This window comes from Anoplopoma fimbria, chromosome 1, assembly GCF_027596085.1.
Source record: "Anoplopoma fimbria isolate UVic2021 breed Golden Eagle Sablefish chromosome 1, Afim_UVic_2022, whole genome shotgun sequence".
Lineage (NCBI taxonomy): Eukaryota > Metazoa > Chordata > Actinopteri > Perciformes > Anoplopomatidae > Anoplopoma > Anoplopoma fimbria.
The window spans coordinates 20,169,139-20,185,805 of NC_072449.1; the positions used below are offsets into that span (position 1 = coordinate 20,169,139).

The 16,667-nt window shown below is 42.9% G+C and overlaps 3 protein-coding genes across 3 annotated transcripts in view; 1 reads left to right on the forward strand and 2 right to left on the reverse strand.

Annotated features, from left to right (window-relative positions):
- Positions 1–5,926, reverse strand: part of LOC129096414 (protein jagged-1b) — a 43,227-nt gene extending 37,301 nt beyond the window's left edge. The window contains exons 1-2 of the mRNA XM_054605194.1: positions 5,708–5,926; positions 98–424 (exon numbers count right to left, since the gene is read on the reverse strand). Coding sequence (XP_054461169.1) covers positions 98–424; positions 5,708–5,884 — 504 coding nt within the window. The 5' untranslated portion in view covers positions 5,885–5,926. The remainder of the gene's footprint in view (positions 1–97; positions 425–5,707) is intronic.
- A 4,087-nt stretch (positions 5,927–10,013) lies between these two features.
- Positions 10,014–12,257, reverse strand: snrpa (small nuclear ribonucleoprotein polypeptide A). Its single transcript, XM_054605227.1, has 7 exons — positions 12,173–12,257; positions 11,769–11,849; positions 11,470–11,642; positions 11,167–11,343; positions 10,821–10,997; positions 10,655–10,743; positions 10,014–10,561 (listed from the first exon to the last, which is right to left on the reverse strand). The coding sequence occupies exons 2-7, from the start codon at positions 11,839–11,841 to the stop codon at positions 10,402–10,404; spliced, it is 849 nt and encodes a 282-aa protein (XP_054461202.1). The 5' UTR covers positions 11,842–11,849; positions 12,173–12,257; the 3' UTR covers positions 10,014–10,401.
- Positions 12,258–12,602: 345 nt separating this feature from the next.
- actmap (actin maturation protease) lies at positions 12,603–16,628 on the forward strand. The gene is made up of 7 exons (XM_054605216.1): positions 12,603–12,856; positions 13,008–13,208; positions 13,706–13,774; positions 14,334–14,458; positions 14,772–14,901; positions 15,060–15,130; positions 15,768–16,628. The coding sequence occupies exons 2-7, from the start codon at positions 13,021–13,023 to the stop codon at positions 16,100–16,102; spliced, it is 918 nt and encodes a 305-aa protein (XP_054461191.1). The 5' UTR covers positions 12,603–12,856; positions 13,008–13,020; the 3' UTR covers positions 16,103–16,628.
- Positions 16,629–16,667: the final 39 nt, after the last annotated feature.

Genomic DNA, 16,667 nt, shown 5'->3' on the forward strand with positions numbered 1-16,667 from the left:
TTATTCAACTCTAGCTTCAGTTTGAGTGTATTGTACTTGAAGCTTAGTCTGTTCCCTTGGTAACCATACTGATAACCAGCACTGCCCCTGTACTTACCGGCCACGCGTATTTGAAGGGAATGACAATCTGTCCATTAGTCCCATCCTCTCTTCCTCCTCCGTCGTGTCCTCGGTGGTGGAGCGACTGGGAGTTTCCACCCAGGATCCCTGTGCTGCCCAACCCGAAGGTGCAGGCTCCAGTTGGGATGACCCGGGCCTGGTACTCCTTGAGGCAGGCCTTAAAGAAAGTGTCACATTGGTCTCTGGCAGAGCAGCGCTGCACGCCGCCGGCCTGGAGGTCGCAGCAGTCTCCACTCTGCAGAAGTCCAAGGGGGTTCTGGAAGTAATGGATCTGAAGCTCGAACATACCGACTGCACACACAGCCTGAGTCCAGAGAGAGCAGGAGCAGAGAGAAGAGGAAAGAGGAGAGGAGAGAGTTACATTAAAATATTATCTGTCATTTAACAAAGGCAGTGCATGGAAACACAAGCAATTACAGTATGCAAATTCTCACTGATGCAAAATCACCAAACGTCAACAGCTGACATTTAAGGGTAATTTTAGTTTGTGTGAAAATTCATGGCACTACACACTCTGCACACTGTTCACTATAATGTCAGGTTCATTGGAGGGTGCCTGGACATTTTAAAGATGGCTGCCTCAATGGAGGAGGAGAGTTTACGGTGTGGGTTTGGTGCTTTGGGTTTTAAAGTGCTAAGGTATTCCAGTACTGATGTCTAGGAAAGTTGTTGATACCATTAAGCTTCGGAAATGGAAAGAAAGCATTTAAGAAAGACAGATGAAAGAAGCCTTTAGTGAGAAATGAAAGCGATTGGAACAGAAGCTAATTTTTAAAGAGGATTTCAAGTCTCTGCAGAACATAATTTTTTTCAAGGAATAGTGCTTCACGTTGGGAAAAACTGTTATGAGTTTTCTTGCCGAGAGTTAGATTTGAAGATGTGACTTTCAGTAGTGATTACACAATGATCACCGGCCATGACATATCCAGCACATAACCTCCTTTACAACCATAAATCAACATTCAGTTTACAGATTAAAGAATCAAGATATTACATGTAAATTAATGAGCTTCAGAGGTGCTACTAAGCAGATTTTTAGACAGATCCAAGCTAGCTGTTTCTCTGTTTCCAGCCTTTGTGCTACGCTAAGCTAATGGCATCTGGCTGTAGCTTCATATTTACTGTAGGACATGAGAGTAGTATTAAACTTCTTCTCCTACTCTCCACAAGGAAGCAAACAAGTGTATTTCCCCAAAATGTTGAGCTTCTCCTTTAGCTTTTAGTGCTTAGTATTACATGCAGGCTGTTTTTTGCTGAGGACTGGTATTGCTGCTCATCAGAAATAATTGATGACCACTGTCAGGACACACAAACCTTCAGTTTCAGTGGTCTCTTGCAACAGCCAGGACACTAAATCCCATTTTTGGCCACACAACTTAAAATGATGGTTTGGCAACCTTTGTGCAGAAACACCCTTTTATTCACAATGATAGAAAAATCAGCAACGTTATTAACGACAGATGCATGGGACCAAACACTGTAACCGAGAAAAGAACCAGAATCCCTTCACACTCAATTTAGGTAAAATAGAAAACAGGAATTTAACCTGATAAAAACATCACAATAAAATACTTGAGTGTGTGGGTTTTCAGACTTCTATTCATAAAGTGTTTGAGAGCAAATTTTTATCAATGTTTCCTTCAATGTGCTGTCTCGCTACTTCTAAGAATCTGCAGCAGCCTGCATGTCTCCTCTGTATCATCTGTTTATTAGTATGTAACAAGACGACGGTCATCAGAAGAGTGAGTGAGAGAAAAGAGAGAAAATAAATGAGGACATGATTTTGATTCCCACAACTCTGCCTGACCTTCAATGGAGGAAAAATCTAACTTTTCCATCCAAATTATGCAGACACACTGCCTGACATATAACAATCGATCTCTCAACTTCCTTGTCTTTCTTTTTCTTTCTTTACTCCACCTTTGTGTCGCCACCACTCCCTTCTTATTTCTCACTCTCTTCCCAGGAGAGTAGGACACTGAGGGGACCCCTCCTCCTCCCCCTCCCCTCCCCCCTTCCTCCTCCTCCTTTCTTTCTCTATCTGGGAACGAGCTGTAACACTCTTGTCATTTCTCTTTCTGTGGTTATCAACTCTTCTCTGCATTGTTACGATGCTTCTTTTCATCCTCCTCCTTTTCTTTTCTCTGTGTTCCCTCCCTGTTTAAAGATGGGTGGAGGGGACTCTCACACACACACACACACACACACACACACACACACACACACACACACACACACACACACACACACACACACACACACACACACACACACACACACACACACACACTGAGTTAACAAGACCCCCTGGGAGTCTGAGAGCATTGGGGTCAGGTATGTGCGTGCATGCATGTGTGTGTGTGTGTGTGTGTGTGTGTGTGTGTGTGTGTGTGTGTGTGTGTGTGTGTGTGTGTGTGTGTGTGTGTGTGTGTGTGTCACTGTAGCAGAATGAAGCTTTGGCTCCTTCCAACAACTGCAAACACACAAAAAATGAAACCACTGATATCTCGGGTTGCCATGAAACCTCAAGTGATGAATAAATCTGAATAATTCACAGCCCTTTCTGGCATCCTCGCACAATCATTGAGCTTCATTATTGCTCATTAAGTCCAGGAATCAGAGTCATGTACCCCCAGCGGTGTTGTACGCTTCATCCTGGACAGAAATCACCACAACCAACAAGCTCTCATGTGTCCGCTGCCCAACACTGAGCCAGAACCTCAGTCGCCCCATTGTGTTTGGTTAGCGTGTCCCTCTCATGCCCCTGTCCCTGAGCCGACAGGGGTTGAGGGGGTGAGGTGGGAGGGGTCAGGGGGATGGAGGGTAGGGGGGGAGGACTGGTCTACATCAAAAGGCTTGTGGAGATACAGTGGCGCTCATCACTCTACATCCTCCTTTCTTCCTCTCCTCCTCTCGCTGCCCAAGCCATTCCCTGCATACCAGCATTTCAGCGCTCAGACTCACTAGAGAGAGAGACAGAGAGAGAAAAAGAGGGAGAGAGGGAGAGGGACAACAGAGAGGGAGAGCGACAGAGAGACACACAGGGAGAGAGAGACCAAGCCGAGTCTCTGCAGGAGAGCGTTGGGCAGTTAAAGGATCACTCCACCCAAAACTCAGAGGAGCTCAAAAATAAATCCTCTCCATCTAAACACATTCACGGGTCACTACCTGAACTCTTGACTGTAAAAGGCAGGTTACACCGTTAGAAACTAGTGCAGCAGTTTGAATGCAAGTCTAAAGGAAAAGTTAAAACCATAAAACCCCAATAATAAAGCATAATTTCTCCTCCTAAACAAAGTGCTGCAGCTATTGTTCACATTAATGCAACACAGTCATACAGTACAAAGCAAACAAACAGAATGAAATTAAAATGAAATGTTAAGTCTGATCAATATGTTTCAAATATCAAATATCTTAAATATGAGAGGGTTACTCACAATAATCCACAGACTATTGCTGTGAACGGTTTAGTTACTTTGTGCCTAAATATCATATACAATTTCATTTGAACAGACATCACTGCTTTCGAGCATATTTGTGTGGCAGTTTAAATGTCAATGAGCTGAAACAATTGCTTAATTAATCTATTATTTGATCAGCAGAAAATACATGGGAAACAATGATTATCAATTAATCATTTTGGTAATTTTTCATTGAAATATGTAAAGAAGAATGGCTGTTTCAAGCCTCTTAAATGAGAAGACTGAATGTTTTTTCTTCGTCTTATATGACAATAAACTTAATATCTTTGGGTTTAGAATTATTGTCCGGACAAAATTGTTTTTCTATAGAAGTTACCTTTGACTTCTGTAAGCATTTTCATTTCTGACATTTTATTGACTAATAATATAAAGTATCTGGCAGATTAATTGAAAATAAAAATATTGGCAGCTATGTACTGTTAAGTTTCCCGAGGGATTTCCAGTTAGAAGAGAAGGTTTCTTCATTATTCAAATCGCTTGCCTATAAAGACTTTGACAAATACGTGCTCTGTTTTATGTGAAGCAGTTTATGCTAATGATGTGAGAAACATTTAAGAGAAATCTGATAATAAAGTGTAGACTAACACATTTTTTGAATCTGATAACTGAAACTCACATTGTCACAGTATCCCAAAGGCTCACACTGAACTGCAGTTTGAGCCTTGGGGATAATAAAACTGGACAACAGACATCGTGCTGGACAGTCAATAAGCTTCACTCAGTAAGAAGGGTGTGTATGTCCTCATACACATGATCTCCTGTCTTGTTCATTGACAAATAGTCCCCAGCAGCAGAGGATCCAGAGTGTGTGTTTCTCGCTGCAGTGCAGTCAGAGAATGGAGGGAGTGGAGTGTGTTGTTCCTCAGCTGTGAGGAGGTTGCAGAGGTGCGGAGAGAGACACGCAGAGCTGCCCGAAACGTTCAACATTCACACGGCCCCGAAGTTTATTCGGCTGTGGCCCCGGGCTCCACACACACCCAAGACACAGATGCTGGATGCGAGCTCACAATTTAGAAAAAAAACATGAATAAACACACACACACACACACACACACACACACACACACACACACACACACACACACACACACACACACACACACACACACACACACACACACACTTTGGAGCCCCCCTGGGCCTGTTCTTGCTACTATTGGATCCTGTCACACATCATAGGCATCCATTGGGCCAGCAGCAGCTGACAGCTCGCAGGGCAAAAAAGGAAAAAAATATTTTTGGGGTTTGCACCTTTGTGCACAATATTATGTTGGCATATTCAAAGCCTTTTTCATTCTGCCCCCAAAAAAATCCCATAATACCTCAAGCTAATGCTTGTCTGAATCACTCATACAAGATGCTGCAGTGACAATCACAGTCAGAAAGTGTCTGTATTTTATTTAATAAATGAACAATGCATTGACAGGCAAACGTGCTAAAGATGGAGATGCAGAGAAAAGCAGATGCAGTCCCTGCTTTATAATGAATGGACACTGAACAAGGGTGTGTTTTTTATTATTCATGGTCTTCGTTGAGGAGCCGTCCCAGTCCCTAAAAAAACAGTTTGGTTTTTATCTAAATAATAATAAATTGCTCTGTTAAACATTATGCTTGGTTTGTGTTTGGTCAGCCTCATTGTATAATCTTTGTTTATAAACAGTGGAGTAATAAACCCTGACCTCCTTATAATGCTAAAAAGAAATGGGATTTTGCTTAATTAATATTGTTATGCCAACACACATTTTTGCTGTGATATTTGCAGCCCGTGATTCTAAAACAGGACTACAGTAGCTCCAGTGTTACGTGGGATAATAGACTCCAGCGGGCTGAAACAACAGGTGGGCACAGAGCCATGTAGGAGCAGAATGAGGGCAGCACAAAGAGGGAAGGCACAGTGTGTGTGTGTGTGTGTGTGTGTGTGTGTGTGTGTGTGTGTGTTGTGTGTGTGTGTGTGTGTGTGTGTGTGTGTGTGTGTGTGTGTGTGGACTCCATTATTGACTGTTTTCACGCAGCTGTGATAAGAAATACAGATTGAACCACATTAAAAGTCAGCTCCGGGGGTTTAAGAACATGCCGCCCGAAATAGCACTTAATCGGTGGCTTACCTGCGGTTGTATCGTGAGCGCGACGAGAAAAATCACAGTCCGCTGCAGGTGGAGGTGTCCCCGGTGTCCCCGGTGTCCCCGGTGTCGGTCACTCCTCATGTCTGGCCTCGCGGTGATCTTCACGCTCCCGTTTCTGTGAGCGAGCCGAGTTACCCGGTGCGCTCTTGTGCGCTCCATCCCTGCGTCAGGGGATTGGGGACCGTGTTGTGCGCTTTGGCGGTGTCCCTGTCCCCCTCCTCCTCCTCCTCCTCCTCCTCCTCCTCCTCCACCTCCGACCGTCCGCCCAGCTCTCCTCCTCTCCGGTCTTAAACCCTGGACCTCCCGCAGAGCCACTTCATCGCGTCCAGGTCAGAGAACCATAACTACCTCTTGTCTCCGCTTTGGATTTGTCCCCCAACCACCGACCCACAAAGACACACCTGATCACCCCCCCTTTTTGCCGCTGTGTCCAGGATGGGTTTCCACTGGGAATGACACATGCACGCAAACACACAAACACACTCCCCTTTGCGCCGTATTCCTTCAACCACCTGCGTTAAGAGGCTTTAAAGGTCCAATCTGCCGGCTCACTTGACTTGAACTCTCATCCGAATTAGCTCGCACTCTCTCTTCTTCTTCTTCTTCTGGTCTCACTTCAAACCTGATTCACGCACAAAAAGACTTGGGGGGAAAAAATATATATCTCTGTTCATCCTACTTCGTGATGAGCGCATGAAAGCAAGCGCCGAAGTTGCGTCTCTCCAGCGGAATGATTTCACTTTGCGCTTCTCTCATCTAAGCCGGTGGTTGGTCAGTCAGTCGTTAACCCGATACGAAGCCCGGCAGCGACAGTCAGTGTGGGAAACAATGAGAGAGAGAGAGAGAGAGAGAGAGAGAGAGAGAGAGAGAGAGAGCATGGAGGGTGTGTCCTCGGGCAGGGAATATCCGTCTTTCAGCTCTTGTCCGGATTGTTCGCTCATCCCTCTCTCTCTATGTCTACACTTTGCGCAACCAGCGGACCATCCCCAAAAACTTTTATTCTCCTCTAAGTCACATGGACGCATATAATTATCCTGAATGCGTTTCAGTCCTCCCCTGGGTAGTCAGTTTCCTCTCTATCTTTTGTGGCACCTCGCTGGTTCCTCTCCTCCGGTTTCAGAGCTCTGCTGAATGAACTGCTTCTCACCGGCTTGCTCAGGCTCGGGTGGCCCCTGAACAGGAAAACGTTTTCTATAAGGGCGTTTGAAGCTGCAGACCTCCGTCATTAAAATACCACTCTGCTACGGATGTTGCCACTACAGTTACAAATATATTGACAACAACAACAACAAAAAGGAAATAGAGAAAACTGCGGCTTTGGAGAGTTTCTAAAGATTGATCGTGATTGCGCGCATGCTCGTGGCACACGTGGCACAGGTGCCTACACGCACCCGCACACTGATTATCAAACCCACGTTTATGATCCGACTTGTTGGCTGTGGGAACATGTGTGTGATCAGTGATGCCGCCGGCTGCAATAAATAGGCCTACTAACCGGGTGAGCGCACGAATATAAAAAGGGAATTGTGGGGAATATATATTTTGAATATTGGCACCGGTCACATGGCATATTTTTCCCACATCTGACTTTCAGAGTTCGTCTTGTTGGATGCAGGACAGCCACACAATGTACCTTCTTCATCGGAGGAAATCTAATGAGATTCTGCCTCCCTCCTTCCACGGGCTTGTTGCTCAAGAGCTTCCCTGACAACCGCTGGTGTTTCTGCTGTGACCCCCGGGCCAGAACAGAGGGCCCTTAAGGAGCAGAGGGGTGATTTGCATAGTGGAGCAGTGACCTCCAAACATGAGCTGAATTCCGACAAAGCATCCGGAAACACGCAGATACAACTGCTTTATGCTCAGATGGCTGCTGTGTGTGGTTCACCTGAGATGGACTCAACACAAACCAGCAACCTTCAAACTCTGTAGATCTCGTTACCTAGAGTCTATTTGGCACCATCTAACGGTCACATGAGTCCTTTTATGGTGGGATTTTTATAATCACCATATAAGTCTACAGAGTATAATAATATGAGCTGGAAAACATCTATTGATTGTGACAATCTTGTTCTGCTTAGGTTTATTGTTGCTCTGAACTGTCAAATATATATATATAGTACCAGTCAAAAGTTTGGACACACCTTCTCATTCAACTACTTTGAAGAATCTAAAATATAAAACATATTCTGGTTTGTTGAGCATTTGTTTGTTTACCACATAAAGAAAAAATAAAGAAAAACCATTGAATGAGAAGGTGTGTCCAAACTTTTGACTGGTACTGTATATATATATTATTATTATTATTATTATTATTTTAAAATCCTTTTAAAAAGTTACTCCCTCACATACAGTTTTAGAAGTTAGTTTTTAAATCAGTTAAAAACGATTTATTCTGAAAATATATCTTTTGTATAATTTTGTTTTTAATAGCTGCACGATTTTAACCAAATGTAAGTGTCATATATGGTATCCCCTCTTGAAATAAAAAAAATCCAGGTCTAAGAAATGTTTTGAGATGTTTAGCCATACAACGGGACTGTGTATGATAACTGACCCACTACCTGTCTTTATTACAAAATCTTTGAACACCATCTTAAAAATCGAGAGTGCCCATGGATGCAGATTTGCACCGTCACCAGCTGTGTTTGAGCTCACTCACATGCACAACTCCCACGCACGAACCACCGGATACGTAGAAGTTGCCTTTCAGTCCCTGCAACTGAAGGATCACTGTGTTGTTGGTGAATGGGAAGCCACTAGGCAGGTTGCCAAGAGCATGCGACACTCACTCACACATGGCGCCCTCGTGGCTAAGGTCAGCGCTTTCTCAAGGCAAAATAAGGGGAGTGTGGAAAAGCTTGGGAAACTACGGAAGAATGTGCATTTCTATGTACACTGTTGAGCTGACCTGAAGAAAACCGCTCCGGCCACAGTTTAGGACCACAACAGGGAGGCCCAGTGTGCGCCGGGCAACAGCACAGTGCGGCTCTAAATTAAGCTTTTCAGGCCGGATTCACACATCACTCCGCCCCACACTCATGAATCCGGCCTTTGAGGGGAGGTGGTGGGCCTTTTGGCCCGTAATTACTAGTGTGTGGAGGCCTTGGAGGATATGCTGCAAAACACACAGCAGGGATTTACTAATTGGCAAACTCAAGACAATTGTTCCCATTTGCATTCATTAAATATCACATCAGATTACTCATACAGTGTTTAAGAGGTCTACAGCATCATTATTCTGATGTACAGATACTTTGCTGAAGTGTTTAATTGTTGTGCTTCTTAATACTTTCACTCCACTACATTATGAAGACCGTTCTATCCACTTCCTTTCATTTATCTGACAGCTTTAATTACTAGTTAATTAGCAGAATATTATTTGGAAAATGTAAAGCAATGCATATAAATTAACATTCAGTTTTACAGTGAATGTAACTATCCATATAGATCTAAATCTATATATAGAAGGACATTCTACAATACAAAGCTTGATGGCTCAAGACTGGCCAGTAAATTGTGTAATCTAATTTATTTTTTCAAATAAGTAATCTATCTCAAAGGCCAAATAAAGATAAGGTCTGATAGCTCTTTTGTTCGGGCACTGTGCCGTGCACATCAAAGCAAATTGAATGAGCTTCCAATTGGTTTACTTTACAAGCAGAAGGTATATGATTATGGAGGTCCATAATGCTCTGAACGTTATCAGAGTTGGACTACTTTCTAAAAAATGTGTGACTAATGGAAAAAATATTGTTTTTGTGAGGCCAAAGAATCCAATTTTCTTGAAATATGTTAACAATTTTGGTGTCAATCAGTCTGGATATTAAGTCCAGTCAATGAGTTTTGTTGCATGACATAAATAACTTTCTCTGCCTTCCTACATTTCCTTTTGAGCTCCACTGGTGATAAAGTCAACTACTATGATAATCAACCTTGTCCTACATAAAACTCAGGGTTGGCTATTTTATGTACCAAGAATGAAAAATAAGCCATACTCAGCAACTAAAGATGTGTTAGAAGAAATCCACCGTTGTAGTTTTGTCAGAAAAATAAGCCCAAAAAAAAAGCAGTCTCAAGTTTTCTGCTTTAACAGATTATTGATGAATATCAAAAGTTTCAGCCAAATTTATGCCACCAGGGACGAAGCGAAAGTAACAGCAACACACCTCAACAGCAGAGGAAGAAGAAAGAAGTTTTGCAGCATCATCTATTGGCCAAACCCTGAGTGCAACATAAATACTTAAGAAGTGAGGCAGTACACTGTCTCAAAGAAAATTCATTTTTATTATTAAAAGAAAAAAGCTCCAGGTACAATGTCTGGTAAACCAGACCCTGGGTGCAATGCTTTATGACAACAAAATACAGAAGAGACATCAAGTTGCTCGTGGATTTGAGTTTAAATAAAAAAAATGAACACTAGGATGAAGAACCCCTCTATACATTTACCTGACCTTTGTTCTAAGTCAAGAGTTCCGTATGTGTGGTACGATAATAAACTGCAACCTGATGCAAAAGACGTATACTTACATGTAATCCTGGACGAAGGGGGGAAAAACAGCCCGAACTGCACTCTTGAACGTCAATTTCTAAAAATGCTTCTTAGTTTGGGTCACTGCTGTACATTTCTAAAAAGCCTGTGTGTGCGCGCATGTAAGAAAAAGACTGGGCTTAAAAAGTTATTTCTTAGCAAATGAGATTTTCATGGCGTTCGCTTGTGTGATCTTAAAGCCTTGTAGTGCGTCTCGTGCAGCGCCGGCCTGCACCTCGTTCTCAAACTCCACAAAGGCGATGTCGTGACGACCAGGGACCAGACGCACCTCCTTGAACCCAGGGAACCTGAAAACACAACAACACAGTCAGGTCAGGCATTCAATAAATGTTTGAATATAAAAGTGTAGAATCAAATGCAGATAATGAGTTGTTACTGACTGGTTGAAGAGCATCGAGAGCATGAGTTCGTTGGTCTCCTCCGGCAGGTTGGTGAGGAAGAGGATGTGATTGGGAGGATTTTCTGCAACCTGTGAGGACAGAAGACAGTAGAGATCAGAATAGAACCACCAGGCCAACATATTTCTAAAATGAAATCACAACATACCTGCTGGGGCATTTGTCCAGGCATCTGTCCAGGCATCATCTGTCCAGGAGGCATGCCGCCAGGGGGCATCTGACCAGGGGCCATACCCGGAGGAGGCATCATGCCAGGTGGGGGCATATAAGGCGGCTGGCCCGGCATGTGCATCATACGGGGAGCCTGGCTCATGGGAGGCATTCCCTGAGGGGTGAAGTACAACAGAGATGAGCGTGTCAGTTGCTGTGATTACATTTCCTGACCAACTTATACCTATGTTTTCCCCTACTTGTATCATTAATTGACCTCCTACTACCGTTTAGTCATTAATTCTAAAAACGTATTAACCATAGAACCCTATAGCCCTACTTACAGGCATGGCAGTAGGTACCCCGGCAACCATGGGTACAGCGGCTCCTGCTACGCCCTTCTTAGCCCCCCCTGCATCAGCTCCTTTGACCTTCTTCTTCTCCTTTTTACGATCACGCTCAACGTAAGTCCCCTTCATTTTAGCTATGATGTCCGAGTCCAGCTTGGCATACTGGATACGCTGGAAGAGACGGATGAGTTAGTTAAGTACGCCATGTAAGTCAGAGGCTACGGTTTATATGCAGTTGTCATACTGTGTTGATCATGACCTCTCGGTGATGTGGTGTTCACCGTATCATTAACCTACCATGGGTTTGTCGTAGAAAGGGAATCCCTGCATGGATCTCAGGGCATTGGAAGCACTGTTGACCTCTTTGAAAATAACAAAGGCCTGACCCTTCATCTTCAGGTTTCGTGCAACCAAGATGTCCAAAATCTGTCCGAACTGTGAGAAGATGGCGTACAACGACTTTTTCAACTCTGAAGAAAAACAGGAAAAATGTAAGAAACCATTAGTTTGATTAAAGAGGCCCCTCTGTGAGATGTGTGCATTTCCTTGAAGCCAGAAACGTAAAGGCTAGCAGGTAACGTTGAGGGTAAACTTACCATCTTTCTTGATTTTCTCATTTAAGTTGTTGATGTAGATTGTATGATTAAGCCGTACATCCGGAGCGGCCATCTTCTAACCTGCAGGTGAGTGGTTGGAGGGAAATACTTTAAATGTTGCCTTTAAACCAGGTAAAAGCACAATCCTTGATTAGCCGCAAGCTAACGCAACAACCGTCCGGTTTGAATAACGTGGGGTGAACGACCGCCTGGAAGCTAACTAGCTAAGCTAACACTCTTTAGCTCAATATATCTACGTATTGTTATCTATCACTTACGCCGGGTGACCCTCATCAAGCATAACGTGCACATATCATATCCAAGTCCCGAAAGGAGTTTTGGAAAAGGACTTGTTTAACAAAAAACGATTTATATGCTTAGCTCGATGTCGACGAAATACTCACCTCGAAGTGATGAATGAAAATCCCGGCCCTCTCAAATCCCGTGCTCTGTTCTCGCGATAAAATACAACAGGGTCCGTTTCCGCTCAATCCTGTGACCCATCATATCCGGTGACCACACTTTTTGTGATAGCTGCTGTGTCTGTACATATAATATTTCAGTTATTGTGGATTCTTTACTGTTTTTTATTGCTTATTTATAATACTTGTTTTTATTTTATTTTATCCTGTTTTTATTTTACTATGTCTCTTGTTTGCACTATAAACTATGCTGCTGTAATCCTGTAAATTTCCCCGCTGCGGGACTAATAAAGGATTATCTTATTTTATCTTAATTGGTGCCATGATGCCACACTATACAGCCCATGATGTGGACTCCACCGACAGCAGAGGGCGGTACGACCCTTCAGCACTGGTGCGTTCGACCCACGAAGAAGAGTCACGCTGCCAAATATGGGCACAACCAAAACACCGGCGCTGTTAGCCCAGCTCTGCTAGTCTCAAGAGTGGGTGTAGGATATAGTGTATAACATATGTCAAATACATTATCGAAACGATTTCTGCTCAAATGAGACGAATGTTGATTTCGGTTTCTACCCAAATAGCACTGAGCACCGAGCGAAGGTAGTTTCACTAACTTTTTGCCTTGCTTGCAGGCTGCAGAGGTGGGAGGTAGGAGGCTAAGAGGTAGGAGGCAGTGAAGGGTGGGCGGATATGTTGTATGCATTTCAATTCTAATTCAATGTGTACTTGCAACTGTCAAGAACTGCTGTAACTTAAGTCTTTCCAGAGATGAACAAAATACTAACTACCACCTCTGTCTGGGTTAACTTAAAAGGAGCTCATTGAAGATGTCAGTGGAGGGACCCCTGTCACCTCCTCTTCCTCCTCCTCCTCCTCCACCACCTGCTCCAGGTCCACCACTTCCTCCAGCCTCCTCACCCAAGAAGAAGCTGTATCAGACTATAGCCAGTAGCAGAAGTCCTGTGGAGGGGAACCACACAGAGGCCCGCTTACTGCTCAGTCAGAGGGAGAGCAGGTGAGATCTACAGTGAGAGATGAGAACAGCATTAGTTTTGCTTCTTTAACCTGAACATCAGATATTATAACTATTTTTTGCTTTATTCATGTTTGAGCACAAACACTCAGTTACAAGATTATTAGATACACGAGTACAATCCAATCCAAATGATGTTCTGCAATAAATCCTACATGTGTGAAGCGTTTAATGTTTACTTTTCTGTTGACATTGTCACAGATGTTATCAACTTTGTTGAGGCCATGGGCAATATGGTAATTGATAAAAAAACAACTATTTTGATAATCAATTTATCACGAAAGTAATTTTTCAAGGACAAATGCCAAATATTATTTTGCTCCAGCTTCTCAATTGTCAGTCATTTCTTGCTTTTCTTACATCTTGAATTTTAATATGAGGAAAAGCACAGTAAAAATGTCTCACTTGAAAAAGGGCTGTTGCAAGCAAAGCTGTTGAACTGGATTGTTATAGAATGTGTATTTGTTTGTGTGCTTCAGTTTTAGGAAGGACCTGCAGTGGGTACTAGTGAACACATATGTGCCCTCCCTCATCCAAGATGGTCCACAGTAAGTCAGTAAACTGTGGCGTCAGACCCAGAAGTGCCAAGTAGAGATGCGACCGGTCAACTGCCAAGCTGTTGTCAGTTGATCAACCATCTCCGATCCCATTTTTAGCCAGATCATTTTATTTATAAGATGGTTTTATTGGCCATTACGCCTTTATTAGATACACAGGGTACATAGACTGGACAACATGCAGCAAAGCGTTTGAATTAAATCCTCAACTGTGGTAAGGACTGGCAGCAGCTGTACATTTGAATTCTCCATCAAATAGTTACAAAATGTTGGTGTTGTCAATAATAGTTCTTAATCTGCAAGTCTTACTTTTAAATAATCGCTAATCATAATAGGCCCAGAAAATTGCAATCGGTGCATCTCTAATGCAAAGTAACACCTTGATCTAAATTTGACTGAGCAACTACTTTTGTAAAACAAATAAAAATGGTTACATGTTCAATGGAGGTTTGTTGTTATTAGTTTGACCTGAATTCTTTCTGTGTAAAGTCATTAATCGTTATAATCTGCCAGGGCGTGTCAGTGAGCGTGTTATTCATTTACCTTCCAGGTGTGGTCTGGTGGCTTTGTGGATGTCTGCTCACCTTCGACAGCCACAGCTGAGTATCGACATGGAAACTGTTGTTCAGACGGCCTTGAGCAGAGGATACACGGCACAGGGTGAAATGTTTTCAGGTAACAAAAGTGTGTAAACAGTTTTGAGTCTGTTTTTAAATGAAGTTGAATAAAGACGGTGTGTGGAACAAGAAAAAGGAGGGGTGTGTTTCTGTTGTAATGGATCACCCATTTTTTATTCAGGGAAATTGGAAGTTTTACAGTAGCATTATGAAGCGTTGGAGCTAAAAGTCATACCTTGACATCACTTCAGAACACTCCAGATGTAGGGTGTAATTAAAATGTGGAAGTTATAACCAGGTTTGCAAATAAAATAACTGTTTATGATGTTTTGGTTTCTTTATTTTCTCAATAAGATTTTTTATTTTGTCAGCTGAAAACATGGCCCTGCTGGCTGAGGAGGTCTGTGGCTGTAAGGCAGAGCTGCTGTCGGGGGGTTTAAGTGGTAATAATGCTGCAGCCATCATCACACACCTGTGGGGGAGACAGCCTGTTCTCATCCCGTATCCCAGACCCAAACAAAACAGCCTTCATTGTGTGTGTGTGTGTGTGTGTGTGTGTGTTTTGTGTGTGTGTGTGTGTGTGTGTGTGTGTGTGTGTGTGTGTGTGTGTAACCATTCCTGTGTCATGAAAGGACATAATTCCTTGACCGTATGTACAGATATGATGAAGACTACAACCATGAGCCATGCCAGCGGAGCGGCCACAGGGCGCACTGGGCAGTCGCTTCAGGTAACTGGTAGCTCAGTCACCAGAGGGGGGTTTCATCAAGGTGGTTCAGAAAAGCAGGGCTTATTGTTAAAGGTCTTGAATTATCCCTCAGAAACCTAACCAGGGTACGTCTGTTTCATAAAGCTGGTTTGGAGCTTTTTTCATTGCAGTAAACAAACAAAATCTAACTTTTTGCAGCATATTGTGGGTCAGCAGCGAGCTATTACATACTATTGAACAACTCTGACGTATCAAATAGGACCCCAGCCAGGTCATTTATTTTATATCAAGACATTAAGATCATATTTAATATTTTGAAAGTTCTCAATCACTCTGATTATGTTAATATATATATAGATATAACTGCCTCCACACGGTGAAAAATACTGATGAAATACTTTGAGATTGGCTGTCTGCATTTTTAATAAATGGATTTCTTGGTATATTATGCATAAGGTTTTATTATGGGACATTTAAAATGAAAATAATTAAAGCAAAAATGTTTCTTGCTATTGCTATTGTCAAACTTGTTTATTTGTTAATAGATTATATTGATAGCAGTTTACATAAACATATTAATTGCACAAATGTTGAGTGTAATACTGTGCAGATATTTGAGGACAACATCCACATGTCCCATCTATTGCTTTTGTTCCAGGTGTTCTCCTCGGTGTGGACCAGGGGAGCGTGAGCAGAGAGCACATCCAGCCTGACCCCACTCTGCCCTGGCTCCACCTCGCCTCAGACAGCAGCGCTCCGTGTCCCGTCGGTAACACGGCAGTCAAAGAGGTTTACGTCCTGGCTAAGCAGGGTAAAAGCCTGCGCTACCAGCTGTGGAGTTTGGACAGCGTAGCTCAGAGTAACGAGCAGCTGAGGACGATGGACCCTCAGAGAGCGAATGACGGGGCCCGGTATGTGGTTCCTCAGGGAGGGGTGGAGGCCGGGCTGGCTGGACGGGCGGTGATGCTCCACACAAGGACAAAGAAGCAGTAATAAATGTGACGTAGGACCCAGCTGTGTGGTGGAGGGCTTTTAAGTGGATTACTGTATGTGCTACTGTTCTGATGACTGTGGATCCTTTTAATTAAGGTGACTATAAGAGTTTCCACATATTCTGCAACACTGGGTAGCTGTTCCTTGAGTTTCTCTAGTTAGGTTTGGCCCTTTGAAGGCAGTGTTGCGGGTCAATTAATGCATAGAAGGGCATTATGAAAAATATTGGATTTGCACTGTTGTTTCATCAATTTGTTGGAGAAAAATTTATGTATTTAATTAGGATGTTACATTTAATTCACTTGATAAAACCAAAAACCAAAATATCATCTTATTTGTCATTAAAGTTTCCAACTGAATTTCCAGAAAATGACCCATGTCGCCCTTCCCTTAAATTCTTTCACTACTTTATTTAAACTGAGTGCAATTTTTTGGGGGAATTCTTTTTTTGGTCATGCAGGTTTACAATGTGAAAAACACATCACTGTCTGAAAGAAATATATTTATGCAATAAATTGTTTAAATTCTTGATTTAGTGTATATGTATAAGTGTGTATGTATGTTC